At 41.9% G+C, this 21,469-nt stretch overlaps 1 protein-coding gene across 4 annotated transcripts in view; it reads right to left on the reverse strand.

Moving 5' to 3' along the window:
* LOC126210109 (zinc finger protein 501-like) overlaps positions 1 to 21,469 on the reverse strand; it is a 366,536-nt gene that overhangs the window by 130,232 nt on the left and 214,835 nt on the right. For all 4 annotated transcript variants that reach the window (XM_049939248.1, XM_049939250.1, XM_049939251.1 and 1 more), the window contains one exon: positions 17,748 to 17,810. In XM_049939248.1, coding sequence (XP_049795205.1) covers positions 17,748 to 17,810 — 63 coding nt within the window. The remainder of the gene's footprint in view (positions 1 to 17,747; positions 17,811 to 21,469) is intronic.

Below are 21,469 nucleotides of genomic sequence, written 5' to 3' on the forward strand. Positions count from 1 at the left end.
GAGAATTGTCCCAATTTAATCCTCATACCACTGAAAAGATTAATGGAATAAGTATAAATTCAGTGGTGTTGGAAAACAGACGAAATTGTGACAGTTGAACAAAGCTCCAGGCTCCAAAGGAATCCCTGTCAGATTCTATACTGAATTTGTGGCTGACTTAGCCTCTCTTCTGACTATAATCTATCATCATAGATCACTCAAACAAAAACCATGCCCAGTTCTTAGAAAAAGGCACAGGTCACACCCGTCTACAAGGAGGGTACTTGAAGTGATTCACAAAACTACCCTGACGTTGATTTGTTGTAGAATATTAGAACATATTCTGAGCTCAAACATAATGAGGTATCTTGAACAGAATTACTTCCTCAATGCCAACCAGCACAATTTTCGAAAACATCAATCAACTGAAAGCCAACTCCCACTTTTCTCACATGACATACTGAAAGCTTTGGATCTAAACAACCAAGTAGATGCAGTGTTTCTTGATTTACAAAAAGCATTTGACTCAGTACCGCACCTACGCTTCTTGTCATACGATCACATGGTGTATCAAGTGAAATGTGTGACTGGAGTGAGGACTTTTTGGTAGAGGGGCACAGCATGTTATCTTTGATGGAGAGTCGTCGTCAGATGTAGGTTGGTTTGGGACATAATGGAACCAAACTACAGGGTCATCAGTCCCTTTGTCCCCATTCAAACAAGTGTCAACTTAAAAAAATTTCCAAAAGGAGTCAGGGAAAGTGACAGGGCATAAAACTAATGAGGAACCACACCAAAAGAGAAAACAAAAGAAGCAATCCAAAAGGGGAAACCGTATGCTACAAGGAAAAGTGGAGAAAGGTATTAAAATCGTATAGCAGATGGCCTGGACTGGCAGATCACAAGAATAAAAAAGGATGAGCCAATCACACTGCAACACACTGAAATCTCCAGCCTACGAGACAAGGCGAGATGAACACATACAGGAAATAGACTCACACCAAGGCAAACAAAATGCAAAGAAAGAGTGATGAAGAGGGAAAATGGACGGAGGGTGGAGGCCTAGGAGAGAAGGCCATTGAGGCATTGTTGCCCAACACCGTAGGAATGTTAAAAGGCTGCCGCAGAGTGGCTAAAATTGGGCAGTCCGACAAGATGTGGGCGACAGTCATATGGGAGCCACAGTGACACCGGCACGGGTGTTCACGACAGAGGAGGTGACCATTCACCTTCGTCTTTTCCCTATGTGTGTTCATCTCGCCTTGTCGCTTAGGCTGGAGATTTTACTGTGTTGCAGTGTGGCTCGCACGGATGACCGCCACACATTCGTTGTCTCCTTGCTAACACGGAGTTTGTACTGCGGGTGCACTATTCAGTATCCCAGAGCGCAAAAACTTTACAGTGGAAGACCAATCACAGATCAGTCTCTGGCAGGTCAATCTCCAGAGTTGGTTTTGCCGGTAGCCTTTCTGGCCAGGCTGTCAGCAAGTTCATTGCCCGGAATCCCGATGTGTCCTGGGGTCAAGATTTAGGTCACTGAATGTCCACTGGTGCTGAGGGCATAAACAGACTCCTAGATAGTCATTATCAAAGGATGTCGAGAGAAGCACTGGTCGAGAGCTTGTAGGCCGCTTAAGGAGTCACTACAGCTGACAAAGATTGGTGCAGGAGCAGATATGCTCAAGAGCGTGATAGATGGCTACCACTCTGCAGTGAAAACACTGCAGCCATCCGGCAAGGAGTGCTGCTGTACAGTATGTCCAATGTGAGCGTAAGTGAAGCCAACAAGACCATTGACCATTGATCCATCGGTGTAGACTATTTCTGAGCCCTGGAACTTGTCGAGAAGAGAGAAAAATTGCTGGCGGAGAGCCTCAGGCGGAACTGAGCCTTCTGGGCCTTGTGATAGGTCCAGATGAAGCTGTGTGCAAGGCACGGACCCACAGGAAAGGTGTTAGAGGGAAAGCATCAAATTTGGAATGAAGCGACTGGACACGGACGGCAAGGGTATTTCCAGTTCTGGGCCGCTGTTGCGGGAGATGGATCGCCGTGTTAGGGAAAAGGTGACAGTAATTTGGATGGTGAGACACACTACGAATGTGTGTGGTATATTTTGCGAGCAGTAGTTGCTGCCGGGGCTGCAATGGAGAAACACTAGCTTCCACGAGGAGGCTGTTCACTGGGTCCATTCGGAAAACTCCTGTCACGAGTCGAACTCAGTGGTGGCCAGGGTCCAGTAGATGCAGTGTGGAGGATGATGCTGGACCATATACCAGGCTCCCTTAGTCAATACGAGACTGTACGAGGGCTTTGTACGGCTGCAGCATCCCAGTCAGTGTGGCTCAGGCATCTCATAATATTAAGATGCCACCAGCACTTGTCATTAAGCTGACGAAGATGGGGAAGCCGAGTTAAGCAGGCGTCAAAGACCAGTCCCAAAAAGCGGTAAGTCTCCACTACATCAAGTAGTCGGTCATCGAGGTAAAGTTCTGGACGGGGTGGACAGTACGACGACAACGGATGTGCACGACACGAGTCTCGGTGGCCAAATACAAAGTCGTCAGTGAGGTCCGTGACTGCACCTTCCGTATGGCTCCATGCAGCATTCAGCCACACCAATAGAAGAGAAGCAGGAGGAAACACAAAAATTGTCAGCATATAGGACGGATGATACTGAGGACTACTACTAGTGCGAGACCACTGACGGCAATAAAAAGAGTGGGACGCTCACGTGAGAGCCCTCGTGTGTGGGGGTGAACTGGAGGAAGCACCGATGCGAACTCTGAAACTGTGGAGCAACAAAAAGTTCCATATGAAAATCGGGAGTGGGCCCCAGAGACTCCACTCGTGCAGAGTAGTGAGGATATGGTGTCACCGAGAGGTACTGTAGGTCTTTGTCATGTCAAAAGACAGCAATAAGGTGTTGTCGCCGGGAAACGACCGATCGAATAGCAGACTCCACGTGGACCGAGTTGTCGGTGGTGGTGTGCCCTTGGCGAAAACAACCCTGGGACAGAGCCAGAGGGCCCCGCAACTCGAGGAGCCAACACAACCGCCAGCCCACCTTATACTCGAGCAGCTTGCACAGAATGTCGGTGAGGCTGATAGGATGATAGCTATACACATCTAGTGGTTTCTTACCAGGGTTTAGAACTGGAGCGATGATCCTTTCTTGCCATTGCAATGGGAATTCACCATCACTCCAGATGCAGTTGGAGACGGCAAGAAAGTAGTGCTGATAATCTGCTAACAGATGTTGAAGTTTTTGGGAATGGATGCAATCCGGGCCAGGGGAGATGTCAGAACAGTCGGCAAGGGCACTGAGAAATCCCCACTCACTGAAGGGAGCATTATATGGCTCAGAATGGTGTGGAGCAAAAGATAGTGTTGTCATTCTACCCACTGTTTGAGGATACTAAAGGTGGGGTGGTAATTCTCAGACACAGAGGTGTGAGCATAATGCTCGGCAAGACACTCTGCGATTACTTGTGGATCGACAGATACAGCTCCATGTTTAGAAAAAGCACACCTGCAGATGCACGATAGCCATAAAGTCGTTGGAGCTTGGTCCAAACCGGGGAAGGAGGGATCTGTGTTTCAATGGTGGGGACACAGCATTCTAAACACTCCTGCTTCCATCATCTAATGAGTAGGCGGACCTGGGCACAGAGCCATTTGAAGTAATGAGGTTTTCCAGGGATGGATGACGCTTATGACATTGGAGGACCCATCTACAGTCTCTAATGGCTGCAGCAATTTCCAGCAACCACCAAGGCAATGACTTCCATCGATGACAACCTGAGGTACAATGGATTGCCAAGTCAGCTGCGGCAACAATGATAGTAGCGACGATGTGGATCACCTCATCGATGGTGTCACGCAACGGAGATTCAACGGTAGTAGTGGAGGTGAAAGCGTCTCAGTCAGTCTCGGTAAGGGCCGATCGCAGCAAGTATCCAGACGAGTGATGCTGGGGTAGGGACAGGAAGAGTGGACAGACAGGAGACAGCCAGGACTGCAAACTGAGAGCTCAATGGCCGAGTATGTGCCATGTGCCACACTAAAATGTGTGGGGACACCTGTATTTACGAAGTCAAGGTCAAGTCGAGTTATTAGGTCCCCCGACATGTTTACCACAGCCAGTAACCTCGGTTCCAGCCCACAAAGGGTTACGGCTGATAATATCACCCAGAAGTAGAAAAGGTGGCGGGAGTTGGGAAATTAGTGCAGCCAATACAGGAGGTGGCACTTCACCACCTGGAGAAAGGTAGATGTTACAGACAGTAATTTCCTGCGTTGTCCTCACCTGGACAGCCACAGCTTTGTAAGGTGTTTGAAGGGGCACAGGTTCACTACAGACAGAGGGAAGGTCATAGATACAAACTCCACCCGACAGTGTCACAGTCACTATGTTTTTTGTAGTACCATCGATAGCCACGAATGGCGGAGGACCACACTATGGGAAACCATGTTTCCTGAAGGGCAGTGCAAAAAGCAGGTGATATGCTTAAGGGTTGTCGTAACTAAGCCAGGTGGGAGAAAAAACTGCCACAGTTCCACTGAGTACAACGCTTTCTGGAGTCAAGAAAGGCACGAAGTGACCAAGGAGGCAGGTTACGCACAGCATCATCTGCTGCCACTGGCTGAGTATTTGTATTTAATGCTATTGCGGGTGAGGCGTCGGAATGATCCAGGTCCTTTGGAGACGCTAAAATCTCCACCTCGTCCTCGGACACAGAACTGGTAGGGAGTGGTGGTGTTGGGGCTACAGGAGAGTCCTGTTTCTAAGCAGACTTCTTCCTCATTTGCTTGACCTCCCACTTCTGTTTAGGGGCTTGCTTGGAGGACTTCTCCAAAGTAGCTTCAGCACGGAGGAAGACTGTGAAGCCCTTCATTCGGCAGCTTGTGCCTCTTTCAGCTGTTGGCAAGTGTCCACTGAGGCATTAGTGGAGACCTCGGAAGGGAGGGTCCGATGCGAGAGGGTGCAACCGTTTTACATTTAGCGTCTCGGTAAGTCAGTAGGTCCAGGGTCTTGTACTTCACAATTTTCCTTTCCTTTTCGAGAACTGTGCAGTCTGGTGAGCAGGAGTAGTAGTCTTCTCAGTTGAAACGTGTGGGAGAAGGCACACGTGAAGTATTTGGAAGCAGTGGACTTCGTCAGTTTCAACATGTGGCACTGGAATTGCAGCAGGAAGACATGTGCCCGAATTTCCAACACTTTAAGCACCGCGTAAGGGGAAAGATGTATAGTTTTATGTCACATTGGTAAATCATCACCCTGACCTTTTCAGGCAATGAATCACACTCAAAGGCCAAGATGAAGGCACCGGTAGCAACCCTATAGCCTTTGTGACCCCTATAGACACACTGGATGAAGTGAACACCCCACCGTTCTAAATTGGCGCAGAGCTCGTCGTCAGACTGCAAGAGAAGGTTGCGATGTAAAACTGGACCATATTGAGGCTTTTATGGGGAGTCACGGAAACAGAAATATCACCCAGCTGGTAACAGGCAAGCAATGACTGAGTCTGCTGTCTGAATCGAGACTGATCCATTTCTCATTTTGGACAGAGCTGTCACCTCCCCAAACTTATCCTCCAGACATTCAACAAAAAATAGAGGCTTCATAGCTAGAAAAGAGTCCCCATCTATTCTGCTGCAGACTAAATACTGAGGCGAATATTGCTCACTTTTTTCTGTATCTCTAGGTTCCTCCCACGGCGTAGCGAGGGAGGGGAACTATTTAAGGTCATACCCGTCAGCATCGTATTCTAACTTTCCCTTCTTAGAGACTGCTGGCACCATTCGATCACCAGCAAGAGAAGACTTGGTCCGCTTCATCACAGGACATCGGCCCCGATGCCACCCACTCCGATCAGGGGCTCTCCCCACGGGTGACACCCTGCCACAGCAAAGGCCACCTGGCACGATGGCCGTTGCTGGGAGTCCCGATGCTGTAAGAAGATGGGCATCTACTCCTTGGCATACAGGAGGAGATAGCAGCTCAGGCCTCAGCAGTGTGATCCCTGTGTTGTCACGGAGCTACCACCAAACGGGCACATGATGACCCAACCACAACAAACTGGCTACCGTGCTGGATACTGGGTGCAGAGAAATCCAGTATTGTCGTGGGAGCAAAAGAGGACAGCAGGGAATGGAAGAAGGCGACGTAACTCTGAAGGTGTCCTTGCCCAAATAGGTGAACTGCGGGTGTAGTTGCAGTGCCGTGACAATAAGAGGAGCAGAAGGCTTTTACAGCACAATGGACATCTGTGATGCACCACATAAGACGTCCTTCCCCACAGGGCTGCACTTTGCTACAATTTTGGAAGTTAGAGGTCGAGCCCTCAGAGGAGACCAGAACGTATTAGACCGAAAAGTGGGAGGCTCCCCTTAGTCGCCTCTTACGCATCGTCACATGTTAATAGTAAAATTGGGCTTTTTGCAGATGATGCAGTTATCTATAATGAAGTACAATCTGCAAGAAGCTTCATAAATATTCAGTCAGCTCTTGATAAGATTTCAACATGGTGCAGAGATTGGCAACTTGCTCTAAATGTTCAGAAATGTACAATTTTGCACTTCACAAAACAAAAAAACACAGTATCCAATGACTACAATATCAATGAGTCACTGCTGGCATCAGCCAACTCATACTAGTACCTTGGTGTAACACTTTGTAGGGATATGAGATTGAATGATTACACAGGTTCAGTTGTGAGTAAGCAAAGTGGTAGAATACTGGGGAAGAGCAATCAGTCTACAAAAGAGATTGCTTACAAATCACTTGTATGATCTGTCCTAAAATATTACTCATGTGGGACCTGTACTAGATAGGACTAACAGGGGATAGTGAACGTATGCAGAGAAGGGTAGCATGCATGGTCACATGTTAGTTTAATCCATGGGAGTGTGTAACAGATACTGAAGGAACTGAATTGACAGGCTCTTGAAGATAGATGGAAACTATCCCAAGAAAGTCTATTAACAAAGTTTAAGAACTGGCTTTAAATTATCACGCTAGGAATATACAACAACTCCCCTACATATCGCTCACATAGTGATCTTGAAGATAAGATTAGAATAATTACTGCATGCACGGAGGCATTCAAACATTCTTTCTTCTCACGCTCCATACACGAATGGAACGGGATGAAAACCTAATAACTGGTACAATGGAACATACCCTCTGCCATGAAACTCACAGGGTTTGCAGAGTATAGATGTAGATGCAAAAGCCCATTTTTTCATGTACTTATTTTTTTTAATCATGTTCTATATTACTTGTATGTGGGCACCTATTATTTGGATTTACGATAAGAAGAAACCTGGTTTCCTGGACAACCCATTCCCCTATGGTTTCACTGATCAGATCAACTGACCTCAGCTTCACATTCCCATTCAGGTGTATGTCCTGATCAGCAAAATCCCATCTATTGATAGTCCCAACTGATATCAGTGTAACATGCCTGAAGTTCAATAGAATAATTGCACTGTAGCATTAATTTTTGCTAGTGTTGTTGTTGTTGTTATCAGTCCAAAGACTGGTTTACGCAGCTCTCCATGCTATTCTATCCTGAGCAAGTCCTCTTCACCTCCGTATAACTACCGCAACCCACATCCATTTGAACCTGCTTACTGTACTCATCTCTTGGGCTTTCTTTGAAATGTTCACCCCCAACACTTCCCTCCAACATCAAATTCACAATTCCTGGACGTCTAAGAAAGCATCCTATCAACCGATCCCTTTTTTTAGTCAAGTTATGCCACAAATTTATTTCCTCCCCAGTTTTACTCAATACCTCCTCAATAGTTATGCAAACTACCCATCTAATCTTTATGCAGTCTACCCATCCAATCTTCAGTATTCCACTGTAGCATGATATTCTAAAAGTGTCTTTGCTAGTCTAAGCTGTGTACCGTCCACATTTTGCTTCTGTGCAAGGCTACATTACAGACAAATGCCTCGAGAAAAGACTTCCTAACACTTAAATTAATATTCCATGTTAACAAGTTTTTCTTCTTCAGAAATGACTTTCTTACCACTGGCATTCTACACTCTTTCTACTTCAACTATTGTAAGTTATTTTATCACCCAAATAACAAAACTTTACTACTATCATCAGTGTATCATTTTCTTATCTAAATCCCTCACCATCGCCTTATCTAATCTGACTACATTCCATTATGCTTTTTACTTTTGTTAATGTTCATTTTATATCCTCTTTTCAAGACACTGTCCCTTCTGTTTAAGTGTTCTTCCAAGTCCTTTGGCATCTCTAAGTATTACATCATCATAAACCTCAAAGTTTTTTATTTCTTCTTACTGAACTTTAATTCTTGCTCTAAACGTTTATTTGGTTTCCTTTATTGCTTGCTCACTGTATAGATTGAATAACATTAGGGATAGGCTACAACCCTGTCTTATTCCCTTCTCAACCACTGCTACCTTTTCATGCCCTAGATTCTTGCAGCTTCCGTCCAGTTTCTGTACAAGTTGTAAATAACTTTTCGTTTCCTGTATTTTACTGCTGCTACCTTCAGAAATTTAAAGTGTGTTTGCTGGGTACTGGCTTTCCATCTGCGCTCTTGAAATTTCTGAAGGCATTTTTCTTTTCTCCAAAGGCTCTTTCTACTACATAACACAAGTATTTTCTGTATATGGGAATTTTTTACAAATATTCAACTAATAGATATTGTATGCATGTAACAGAGACCAGATGATAATGCTAAACTTTCACTCTGTGGTGATATAGATATTGTAATGAAACTTATCAACAGGTTATAGCTTTGCAATGAGTCAAACCAAGACCTATGTTTTGTAGGTGCAAGTCTTTCATTATCTGAGCTAGTGAAGCACAGAACAATGCCATAATATGTTTAGCCGCAAACTTTCTTGTGGCTGTATTTTTGATCTGTGATTTCTCTCATTTTGTACATTCGTATAAACATTTTAATGGGGTACAGGTGGAATTACATGAACCTGAAACCCAATGAGAAAATTTAGTAGGTTATTCAGAGTGATTTTCTGAGTATTTTGGTACAAGGTGACCCAAAGTATTCGGTGGCTTGCTACAGAGTTCTTACATTTTGTTTGATTTCTTAATCCCACTTATTTTGTATGTGTATTGCACTGAAAATATTGGCACAGTAATGCAAATGTCAACAATATACTGTCAGGAAACAAATGTTTCACTCATTCACGGTACTTGCTGCTGACAATACTGATTCCCACTTTACTCTTTGGCTCTTTCTGGCAGTGTTTGTTATAGGCTAACAGTGGTACTCAGCAGTACAGGTAGGCTTACCAGTGAAGTGTAGGCCAATATGCCCCTAAAGTACAAGTTCATCAAATGCAATGGAAGAGTGGCACAATGACACTATGCTGTGTTGCACCCACAGGGACGGCAACCACATCACAGTAGTTTTGTCACTGCCCGAATGTTGTTACATTTCCCTGTGTCTTGTGTTGTATGTTTGAGCAAATGTGTATTGTAGGTTGTTTCACTCTTCTCAAGGTATTTTCACAGAAAGAAACATAATGGGACAAAAAAATTACTTTATTACTCTTTAAGCCTTTCAGTTATTCTTTTTTATTCCTGGGAATTGGGATGAAAATTTTGTAATTTTGTATCCAAGCAGAAGTTATTTTTAGGAACTACTTCATTTACCAGAAACCAAATTGACTTTCCAAATCCAAGTTATGGATCGTCCACTATAGAGGGCATAGATGTAATGGTTCAGTTTTCATAGTTTTCATAATTTTTTACAGTGCACTTTTAATCTCTTAAATTTGAAATGTTTGTGGAAGTGGTTACACTGGTTAGAATACATTGTATCTACTGTGAGAAGCTCTTTGGGTAAGTAGTCACACTCGGCCACAATCCGTGCACAGCCAACACTTAGAGCACGCCTTGGAATTGCAAACATCAGTCAAAAGACAGCACTGGAATGCAGACTCGTACAACAGAATGTCCACTAGTGCCCTACGGTCCCTGCCTTACCAACCTTTAGAACACATATATTGACTGGAAATAAAATCGTCCACTACAGTGGACAAATACACCAAAACATTAAAAAGCCACTGGAGGTCATGGGCTTCTTTGTGCCAAAATAAGCAAAAAATGTTCTTGAAGAATCTCTGAAATTTTATCACTGCAGTACAATTTCACCGATATAAAAATCCGACATATGAGAGAGAGCTGTATTTAATATTAGAATGACTTTTACCATAAATAACAGCTTACTAACGCAATATGAGATGAGAAATTAAATCTTGCTCAAACTATTTGTTCATTCTTTGTTAACTCTACCACTGAGTGCTAATACTGTTGACACACATTACTTACTATGTCTGTTGGTGAATCAACTGTTCACTCTACAGCAATGTGAGTGGTTTTTTGAAACTTCCTAGTGGATTAAAACTGTATGTCAGACTGGACCTCAAACTCACAACATTGCCTTTTGTATGTAATGCTGTTACCTGTTGAGATATCCAGGCACAGCTAATTATCTGCCCTCACAGCTTGACTCTCTCCACGAATGATAGTCCAGCAAAGAATGCAGATGAGTTTCCATGAAGTTTCCAAAGAAGGAGAGGGGTACCAGCAGAACTCAAGGTGAGAGGGTAGGCCACAAGTTGTGCCTCGGTAGTTCTTTCGATAAGAGAACTGCCTACAAAAGTCATGGCTCCAGATTTGAGTCCCAGACCGGCATCCCTGTCAATACTTATTGGTTTACCTTATTGTTAGTGACCAGGCAATTATCTGTGAACATGTTATTAAAAGTTGTGAAGATTAACTTATTTATATGCAAACTATCTTTCCCCAAACAATTAGCACTTAAAAATTTCTTAGGACCTTTGACTATTTTTTATTTTATTTACTAACACATTTACTTCCATCTGAAACAGTTAGGGTGTAGGACATTTCTTACACCCAACTAGACATACTTAGTAAGTCAACATTACAATGTATACAGTAAATGAGCAATTTAATAATAATCATAATAATAATAGCAAAACTTAGTAAGTCAACATTACAATTTGTAAAATAAATGAGTAATTTAATGATAATAATAAAATAATAATAATAGCAAAATTCTGTGGTGAAATTTTGGAATCATTTGAAATCAAATCTAGGGTTTGACAAGATGATGGCCTCTCCCAAATGCTCTTCAACTGCACTGCGGAAAAGGTAATAAGGGAACAGAATCTTACACTTCAAGAAAAAGAAATCCAAGAAATCACACTGGTATACAGAAATTCTAATGTAAGACTCAACTGTCTAACCTTCGAAGAGGATTTAGCAATACTTTTCAAAAACACCAATATGGCAACTCAGCAAATCAACCAGTTCAAAGCGATAATATTATGAAAACGATAGGTGATATTCACCATATAGGGGAGATGCGAATCACAAACAGGCACAACAAAAAGACTGCCAAACAAAGCTTTCAGCTAAACAGGCCTTCATCAGACTACACACACACACACACACACACACACACACACACACGACAGTCTCTGGCTGCCAAGGCCAGAGACTGTGGTCATGTGTATGTGAATTGTGTTTAATAATGTTGTGTTTACATGTTTAGAAGTTAATAAACGTCAGTCTTACAACTATTAAGCAATTTCCTCATTACATTCTTGTTGACTGTGGCCAATGAAATTTATCACAAATGTATGAGAACAGTGGAGAAGGACTCAATGTGGAGAAAAAGCTCCTTGCCTCTTGTACTAGTCCTTAACTTTCCAGTCCAAGTTTTCAGTCAGCAGTGTATATATCAAGTCCTTATTTATTATGGATAGGATTTAGTTTCAGAGATTGTTATGATTAGGGAGTTTTAAATGAGGAAGGCATAAAACCGAGCCCATCTAAAAAAATATCTATTGTTGGCCACACAGAGTAATAACCTCTACTGTTTATCTTTTTCGGTGTTTTTGCGTGATACTTTTCCGGATCAAGTCCATTCTTCCTACTGTCCGTCTCACATTCAGAACCTGACTCCTTTCTTTTTCTGATGTTGTCTGCTACGAACAAAGGAGTCCTTACTTGATTTTTCATTTAGAATTATAAAGTGCATCTTCCCATTCAGCCTCTCCTTGGCTTCAGAAGTTTGCAGTCATTAGTGAGAAAGAGCTACAAGTATTTTAATTACAATACTGGCAGAGTGCTGTGAGGAAGTAGAAGTCCCCACTGTCAGTCAGAGCTCATGAACTAGCCACATCCAGTATGACCGTCATGATAAACCTTTCCCCTACACGCAACAGATTACACATTATTGTAATTTTCTTCTTCATTTTCAACTTCAGATTCACCGGGACTCTTAACTGATGCATACACTCATTACTGCCCCTGGTAGTTGTATAACTATCTTGTGGCATTAGGTGAAAATGTCAAAGCTCTCGATGACCGAAGGCACACCACGTTCCTTATGCTGACCAGACAATGACTAAAAAAATTAGTAGTTATTACAGCGACATTGTCAGCTTTCCACAATGCTCCAAATATCAAGCTCTGCTGAATGTGTGACTGCCTAACTGAGTATGCCACTGACTACAAGAAATTTTAGTTGCACACTCGAGGCAAATTTTCCACTTGACAACAATCTGCTGCAATGGCTGTTGTATGTTGGACTGAAATATCATTTTATTTTATATTCTCCACTACTGCAGAGTTTCAGCTGGGTAGCTATTTTCAAGTTAGTGTATTATAACCCACCAGACAGACACATCTTGTTTGCAGTCTAAATGTTGTCTAGTCACATGTGCCATGTCCAGAAAATAAGACTACTGGGCAACTTATGCTCAAACGGACTTTTTCAACACATTTGGCAAAACTGCATTCAAAGACAAGATGTCGGCATCAGGACACACACTTGTTTGTCTCGCAAGTCAGTCAGCTGGAAACACTTCTTGTAGTGCTGTATTGAAATGAGTGTGTCTACTCTGAATCCCATCAGCTGTGAGGTGAGGAGCATAATCCAGTTTTTTCTTGGAAAGGTAAATGTGGCAGTGTTCCAGATTTTTTAACGAAATCAAAACTATTTATGGGGATCTTGTGATGAATTGTACACACATATACAAGCCGTGTTTCGAGTCTAATGCGGCAGAAAAGATGTCCACGATGAACAAAGGAGTAAGTGTCCCTCAATTGTGACTGATGTGATGGTGAAAGATGAAGAAGAAATTATTTGTGGCAACCATTGACTGAATTTGGATGAGATGAACAGAATACTTCCAGATATTCCCAGATTTCTTCTGCAAGAAATCGTTACTGAAAGAGGGTGAAACTTTATTTTCTCCTTGCATACAAAATGGTCAAACAACTTAAACGAATACAACCAGTTGTGGTTTTTGACAACTGCTTAAACCTACAGTTGGGTGGTCACCTGACTGCATTCCTGTGCATTGTCTGAACATTATTAAAACATATGGTTTTCGAAAGCTGTGTTCGAGGAGGTTACCGAAAACCACTCACAGATCAACACAGAGACAACAGAATCACATCTTCTTGGGAATTACTCTAGCTCTTCCTATGGGAAGGTGAGCACCTCCTTGTCTCTAATGTGACTGGTGATGAAATGTTGGTGGCCCATATCAGCTGTGAGATGAAAAGACAATCAATGCCATGGCAACATCACTCCTCATAATCAACAAAAACTGTTTTGGTCTGAATAGTCTTGGCCTCCATTTAGTGTGACTGTAAAGGGACTGTTCTCATTTAATACTGAGTGACGCTGTGAAAGCCTTAAGACATTATGGAGGGTGACAGAGAAAAAAGTAAAGGGAATGTTAATGAAGGGAGTGCAGCCACTGCTTGACAATGCGTATCCCCACAAGGACACCCCCCCCCCCCCCAAAGCAATTCATGGATTAATTTGGCTGGGACATCAACAACAATCCTGCTCACAGCTCTAATGTGGCACTTTCAGATTTTCATCTTTTTATATCTCAAGATGTCTACAGGCAAAAATGGTTTTCTAAAGATGACAAGCTTCAGACTCCAGTCCAACACTGCCCAAAGGCAGTGTCTAAAAACATTTTGATCTACACCTGTGAATTTTTTAGTCTTTCATTATTATATTGCTAGTTCAGTTTTTAGACAATTGAGTATTTTAAATTTTTTATATCTGGCTGCTTTGCCAAAGACGAATGAAGACATTATCATCGTTTTAAAATCTAGCCAATACACAATATTTTAACAATGTATCTCTAGACAAATGTTGAGAGTATAATAAAAAATAAACGGATATTTTAATCCAACTAATGACAGCCAGTGTGGCAGAACATCATTCAGACAATATTAGAAAAGGCTCCCACTCTGCATCTATCAGACAGAACACAGGTTTGTGAGTCTACTGATCTCTAATTACACACACACCTTCTTCCTTCACATGTTCTCGAACATTTGACAAGGTAGTTGTCATAGACTACAAAAACACTTTTCTCACAACTTTTCAACAACTGCTCAGCAGGATTCTGAAACAGATTCACTGCAGAAAAAGCAATACATGATTTCACAAAATCAGTTTTGGTGCATCTAAACAAGAAACATTATCCTATTAGTACAGAGTGGTTATAATTAAACTTTCACTACTTGAGAGGCCCCCATTAAAAATGAGGGGCTGTAACAATAGCAACTTTGTGGAAACATTCGTAAGGACATGCAGAAGAGAAATAACAAATAAAAGATTGAAAGAAACACATTTTAATTTCCACAAGAGAGGGTAACATGTTACTTGCTTACCGCATTTACATTCCAGTTTACAAATGTTGCTGAATTTGACAACCATCTGCATCCCTGACAGCCTGGAACTACGGAGAGACACTATTTCACACCTGTCTGTAGCACTTTTCAAATGGTGGTCCACATTCTGGACAATTTGAGCGAATGGCCTGGCTATGCAGATTGCCCAACATGAACCTTATTGAACATTTGTGGGACACAATTGAGAGGTCAGTTCGTGCACAAAATCCTCCACCTGCAACACTTTCGTGATTATAAGAGGCAGCAAGGCTCAATATTTCTGCAACGGACTTCCTACAACTTGTCAAGACCCTGCCATACCAAGTTGCCGCACTGTGTCGGGCAAAAGAAGATCCGACAATATTAGCAAGTATCCCATGACTTTTGTCACATTCGTGTAATTCAAACAGCCAGAATGTGCTGAAAGTTGCCCAGATGGAAACCTTGGACGAAGAAAAAGAAAGGAATGCTGAAAGGAATATACATAAGGGGAATACAAAGGAAATGAACTCTAAGGCAGTACAACAGAAATGCAAGTGGAAGCAAATAAAGATGAGTTGGGAGATACGATACTGTGTGAAGGATTTGACAGGAAACTGGCAACCTACATCAAAACAAGGCTGCTGGAGTAGATGACACTCCCTCAGATTTATTAAAGCGTGGGGGAGAGCCAGCCATAACAATACTATTCCACCTCTTGCACAAGACAGGCAAAATACGCTCAGAATCCAAGAAGAATGTAATAACCTCAGTAAAAAAGAAGGCAAGTGCTGACGGGGTGAATATTACCGAAGTATCAGTTTAATAAGTCATGGCTGCAAAATACTGATATAAATTACTATAGTCTGGGAGTTTGGTACTGACAGCTCAGTAGCGTCACCCTGTTGCCTAGTGAACACAGGCAGCCAGCCAATGACAGACTGCACTCTAGCAGGTAGCAGGAGCCACGCTGCCGCTCTGTAAACCTGACGAGCGCATGTCAGAAACGAGCTAGTGAGTGTCTCACGTGCAATCGGTGCTGTCATTTGTATTAACAGTTCAGTTCATAGTTTATTCTGTCTTTGTTGTTGTTAGTGTTTATTTGCTTCTGTTTCCTTCTAAACAATGTCCAGAGCAATCAGTAGTGCCAGCCCAGCACCTGAAGTGAAATGAAGGAAGGTGCTACACAGCCAAGAATGTGAATTCGTGTGTGTGGTGAGGGATTACATTGAAAAAGAAAAGGAAAAAGGTGAGCCCTTGTTCCCTGTTGCTCAGGTTGTTAAGAGCACTGCAGCAGCATTGAAAAGAAGCAAGAACACTTTTGTAACAATAGGGAAAGAACAGTTCAGTATACACTATAGTAACAGTGGCACAACAAGGTAGACACATCAGGAAAGAAGCAGCCAAGGAAAAAGCAAGTGACAGCTTTGGACGATTTCGAGAAAGATCTACATCTACATCTACATACATACTCTGCAATCCAACATACGGTGCGTAGCGGAGGGTACCTCGTACCACAACTAGCATCTTCTCTCCCTGTTCCACTCCCAAACAGAACGAGGGAAAAATGACTGCCTATATGCCTCTGTACGAGCCCTAATCTCTCTTATCTTACCTTTGTGGTCTTTACGCGAAATATAAGTTGGCGGCAGTAAAACTGTACTGCAGTCAGCCTCAAATGCTGGTTGTCTAAATTTCCACAGTAGCGATTCACGAAAAGAACGCCTCCTTTCCTCCAGAGACACCCACCCGAGTTCCTGAAGCATTTCCGTAACACTTACGTGATGATCAAACCTACCAGTAACAAATCTAGCAGCCCGCCTCTGAATTGATTCTATGCCCTCCCTCAATACGACCTGATAGGGATCCCAAACGCTCGAGCAGTACTCAAGAATATGTCGTATTAGTGTTTTATAAGCAGTCTCCATTACAGATGAACCACACCTTCCCAAAATTCTACCAATGAACAGAAGACGACTATCCACCTTCCCCACAACTGCCATTACATGCTTGTCCCACTTCATATCGCTCTGCAATGTTACGCCCAAATATTTAATCAACATGACTGTGTCAAGCGCTGCACTACTAATGGAGTATTCAAACATTACAGGATTCTTTTTCCTATTCATCTGCATTAATTTACATTTATCTATATTTAGAGTTAGCTGCCATTCTTTACACCAATCACAAATCCTGTCCAAGTCATCTTGTATCCTCCTACAGTCACTCAACGACGACACCTTCCCGTACACCACAGCATCATCAGCAAACAGCCGCACATTGCTATCCACCCTATCCAAAAGATCATTTATGTAAGTAGAAAACAACAGCAGACCTACCACACTTCCCTGGGGCACTCCAGATGATACCCTCACCTCCGATGAACACTCACCATCGAGGACAACGTGGTGCTATTTGTCGTCATATGTATAGCTATTATAAGAGAAGGGAACATACCACTGTCTAAATTACTTGTGTCACCTTCAGAAAGACGATTTTTTTGAAGGAAGCAAATTTTCATTGTGTTCATTACATATAGTGATGAAAGACATAGACTTCAGTAGAAACAGAGCACAGAGAGCTTCATGTTTACTGGTGCCATATCTCCTAAAGTCCAAACTTCACAGAAATTCTCCTTTCATACCTTGCATAACTAGCACTTCTTGAAGAAAGTAAACAAGACAGATCTATGGAAGAGGGCTGGATGGATTAGGAGATATAATGATGTAACTCAATAATTAAAAATGGTAAACTGTAATCTGGCAGTCATGTTGTTAAATGAGTAATGTGTGGTGGAGGTGGGTTGGTTGCGACCATAACTACAGCATGCCACAGCCAACAAAAAATTACTAGTGAGGGGTGGTAAAAATAAATACATCAGAAATTTGGGACACACACACACACACACACACACACACACACACACACACACACTCTGCATCCGGAAATTTGGCCCACACAAATGCAATGCACAGACTTTATTGCCACAATTGCTACACAAAAATGAATATGAGTATTTGCATTAATATTACATACTGGTTCCTCTTTGATGTCAATTTCATCGTATGCCGAAACTGCCTCTGCCTCTCCTGTAGATTCCTGTAAGAAAAGAACAAGCCAAATAAAAGTAATCAGAAACATAAAGAAGACCAAAAGTCATCAGAAAGAAGATTCACTCATTCATCGTGTTCTGTAAATACCATAATGAAGGAAACTCTTCAAGGATGTTGAATGAGTCAAAGTTGTATCTTACGAGGCATAACTAGCAACTGCTGATTACTTCTGTAAGGTATATTAACAACAAATTGACCAGCAATAATCTACTCAAACTTACAATTATGGTAATTACAACTAGATTGCTTTAATGAGGTACATTCAAAAAGTAAGTTCCAATCGCATCCAGAGATGGCATGAGCAGCTGGATAAGAATGCACACGCAATGGACCAGAGAGGAGGTACAAGGGAGAAATGCAGTGCACTTTCATTCTTGTGGCAGCAGTGATTACTGCACAGTGCTGTGATAAAATGACTGCTCTGATTCTGTCTCCCACCAACTGCGAGGCTCATGCAATTATCCAATTTTTGTATGTTCTGAAACAATCTTCAGCAGAGATCCATAGCCAATGTTTCACAGACAAGACACTATGAGTGACAGTACGGTCACACGAGGGTGGAGGCAAGACCGACCCCAGTGACACCAGTGCGGCAAGCAATTTTGCAGAATTGGTGCTTTACAATTTCAAAATTCTCTTATCAATTCCCCCAGATGTCTCACTCACGGTCACATTAAATTGTTTCTCAGTGGCTTGGTTTTCATAAAGTGTGTGCAAGGTGGGTGCCAAGGCAACTGACAGATGAAGACAGAAGGCAACTGACAGGTGAAGACAGAAAACAAAAGTATTGCCACAGCATTGACATTCCTACTGCAGTACATGGAGAAAGGGGACAAAGTTCCTTGACCATGCTGCCACTGGGGATGAAATGTGGGTCTCACATTCCCCATCAGAAGCAAAATAACAATCCCTACATTGGCAACATAGTGGTTAACCAGTGGACACCAAATTCAAGCAGACAGTCTCTGTATAAAAAAAAAAAGTAAAAAGAAAATGATCGGCACTGTTAGGCACTGAAAAAACTCACAAGGGTGATACAGAACAAGATATGTGGAATGTTGACAAGAGGCATTATGCTTGTTCATGACAACGTAAGACCCCAAACAGCCAATACCACACGATATGTGTCGAAACAGTTGGATGGGAGATCTTCGACAATCCACCCTACAGCCTCAACTATGCCCCATGTGGCTTTCATCTCTTCTGTCTCACAAAGCTTTGTCCAGCAGGAAAATGTTTCCACAACAGAGATGCAATCAAGTGATTTTGTGGCTCCGCGCATTGGCAGCAGACTCGTATTACAAGCGCATACAACTGATGCTGTAGCAGTACAATAAATGGCTCTACAATAGTGATGACCGTGTTGAGAAAAAGCCAGTGTACCTACATAGGCAGTCCAATAAATGTTTCTTACTTAGTGATGTTTTTTGTCTTCTTTATCAGCCATCAAAACCTATTATCCAGCCACAATATTATTTTACTTGGCCTCCCATGGCTGTTATAACAGACTCATGGTGACGTTACAGTAAACAAGTAAAGTGGTGACTAAGGAAAACGTAATGCACTGTGAATAATTCCAAGACAGTTGTGTATATACTATCAAGTGGTTCAGTGTATCTTCATGAAATATCACAACAAAAACTCACAATAAACAAACTGAGGCACCTTCATTCCAAGGTGCAATAATATTCTGGTCGACTTGTACTTTCTGGATGCACAACGTATACCTACATTAGCAAAAAAGAAACAGTGACTTTATAAAAAAAAAACTGCTGCTCTTTTTCTTATACTACTCATCATCTGTTTTCGTTTAATACTTCAAAAACAGCATTTCCTTAACACAGACACCTATCAGCTGTCTATTTACTGGCAAAGTCAAGTTCTGATTAATACATACATTAGAGTTAAGCACAATTTACATCTGCGGGTCTAAGTATCCTGACAAATTGCAGAAGTTGTGGTTAATGAGGTATTCCCACAAAAGAAGGTTGTGACTACAGTTGTCACTGATGCATCTCTCATTGGGTAGGCTTCAAGCCAATCAGATAAACAGTCTGGGAGGTTGTACTGGTACCCTGGTGATTGTCAGAAACATCCAATGAGATCAGTGCAGACATACTCAGATCTTACAGTCAGTGGAATGAAGGAGCTGAGTAGAAACTATAATGTGCCAAGTTACTTTGTTGCACTGGTGAGCACTGATCTGGCGCACAAATGACTCACAATCCTTTTTGATATTTGGTCAAACAAATGCCTTATCACTTATCACATTGCAGCCTTTACTCGTAGACAAGAGAGGGCAGGTGTAAATCCACTATATCAAACAGTTGCACTTGTTATGTTGAAATTTTGCAATATAGTGCTACATTTGAGCACAGTTTTTGAAGTAGGAACTGTAAGCCTTTAGTTCATTGTCACTTTCCTGAGAGTCGGTATGTGCTAGCTGGTCAAGTTCCTTCACAGTGGCATCAAAGACACAGAGCATTTGCTAGGCCACTATGTTCACTATTAGCATGCTGAATATCTGCAGTGAGTACCGCAACCTCCAAATGTCACAACTAGCACAGTGATGCCTTGCCCGACTGCCGACAGAAGGCAAACACGAGTGGCTTACAGTATACAAAAATGGTTAAATGTCTACGTTGAATCATGTGCCTAAACTTTTTGATGGGAGCTATAGGCCACAAAGAGCTCACTGTCACATGTTAACCAATTTTCTTGCAATGGTAATAACTTGCAGCAAGGAATAATCGTTGACAACTGGACATTGAGAACAATGACTGCAGAATGAAAAGACGGCAAACTGAAATAAGTGGAAAAATATTCACTTATCTTAATGAGAAAATATTAAACTGTTCTAACTGCCCCTGTTATTCGTATTAGCTTTTTAATGCACGAGTTCAAAGTGAGATCATGTGACAAATGTAAATTGGTTCAATCACTGAGCAACAAACAAAAAGGGTGATGGAAGGAAAAAAAAATAATAAAAGCATCCTAGAATGCTATAAGCAACAACTTGTGCCACAGACATTCTATCAATTCAAAATCACTCCAACTCCTTCCAAGGAAATAATTAACCCTCTTAAATGCAAAAATTATTATGTGGTTGATAACATTTCAAGCAAAATATTAGACAAAATCTTCTGATATAGCTTCTGTACTCGGCCATATATTTAATGCATTACTTTTACCATCTATCTTTTTATACAGACTAAAGAATGCCATTGTTAGCCCCTATTTAAGAAGAGTGCAATAGATATTGATATCTATCACTTAACTTATTTCTCAAATGTTTTGGAGAAGGTAGTGTAGCTCTGAATGGTTGCGCATATCTGCAAATAAAAATTTCTGTGTCATTCACAATTTGGATTCCACAAAGGGCTCTCCACTGAATACATCACCTACAATTTCAAAAAGCATGTAGCAAAGTATCTGAATGATACAATTTTAAGTATCAGAATTTTAGTTCATTCATCTAAACTACTTGTCTGTGTAAATGACAACATTCTTTCGGAGCAACTTTTGGTCTTTGATACACACTGAGTACGTGGTTCACTTATTTAACTGATAGGAAGTAAAGAATCGCGTTAGATAGCTCACGCAGATCTCATGATGCTTCTGTTCTTGTTATACATATTACGGTCT

The sequence above is a fragment of the Schistocerca nitens genome, chromosome 10 (genome assembly GCF_023898315.1).
Source record: "Schistocerca nitens isolate TAMUIC-IGC-003100 chromosome 10, iqSchNite1.1, whole genome shotgun sequence".
NCBI lineage: Eukaryota > Metazoa > Arthropoda > Insecta > Orthoptera > Acrididae > Schistocerca > Schistocerca nitens.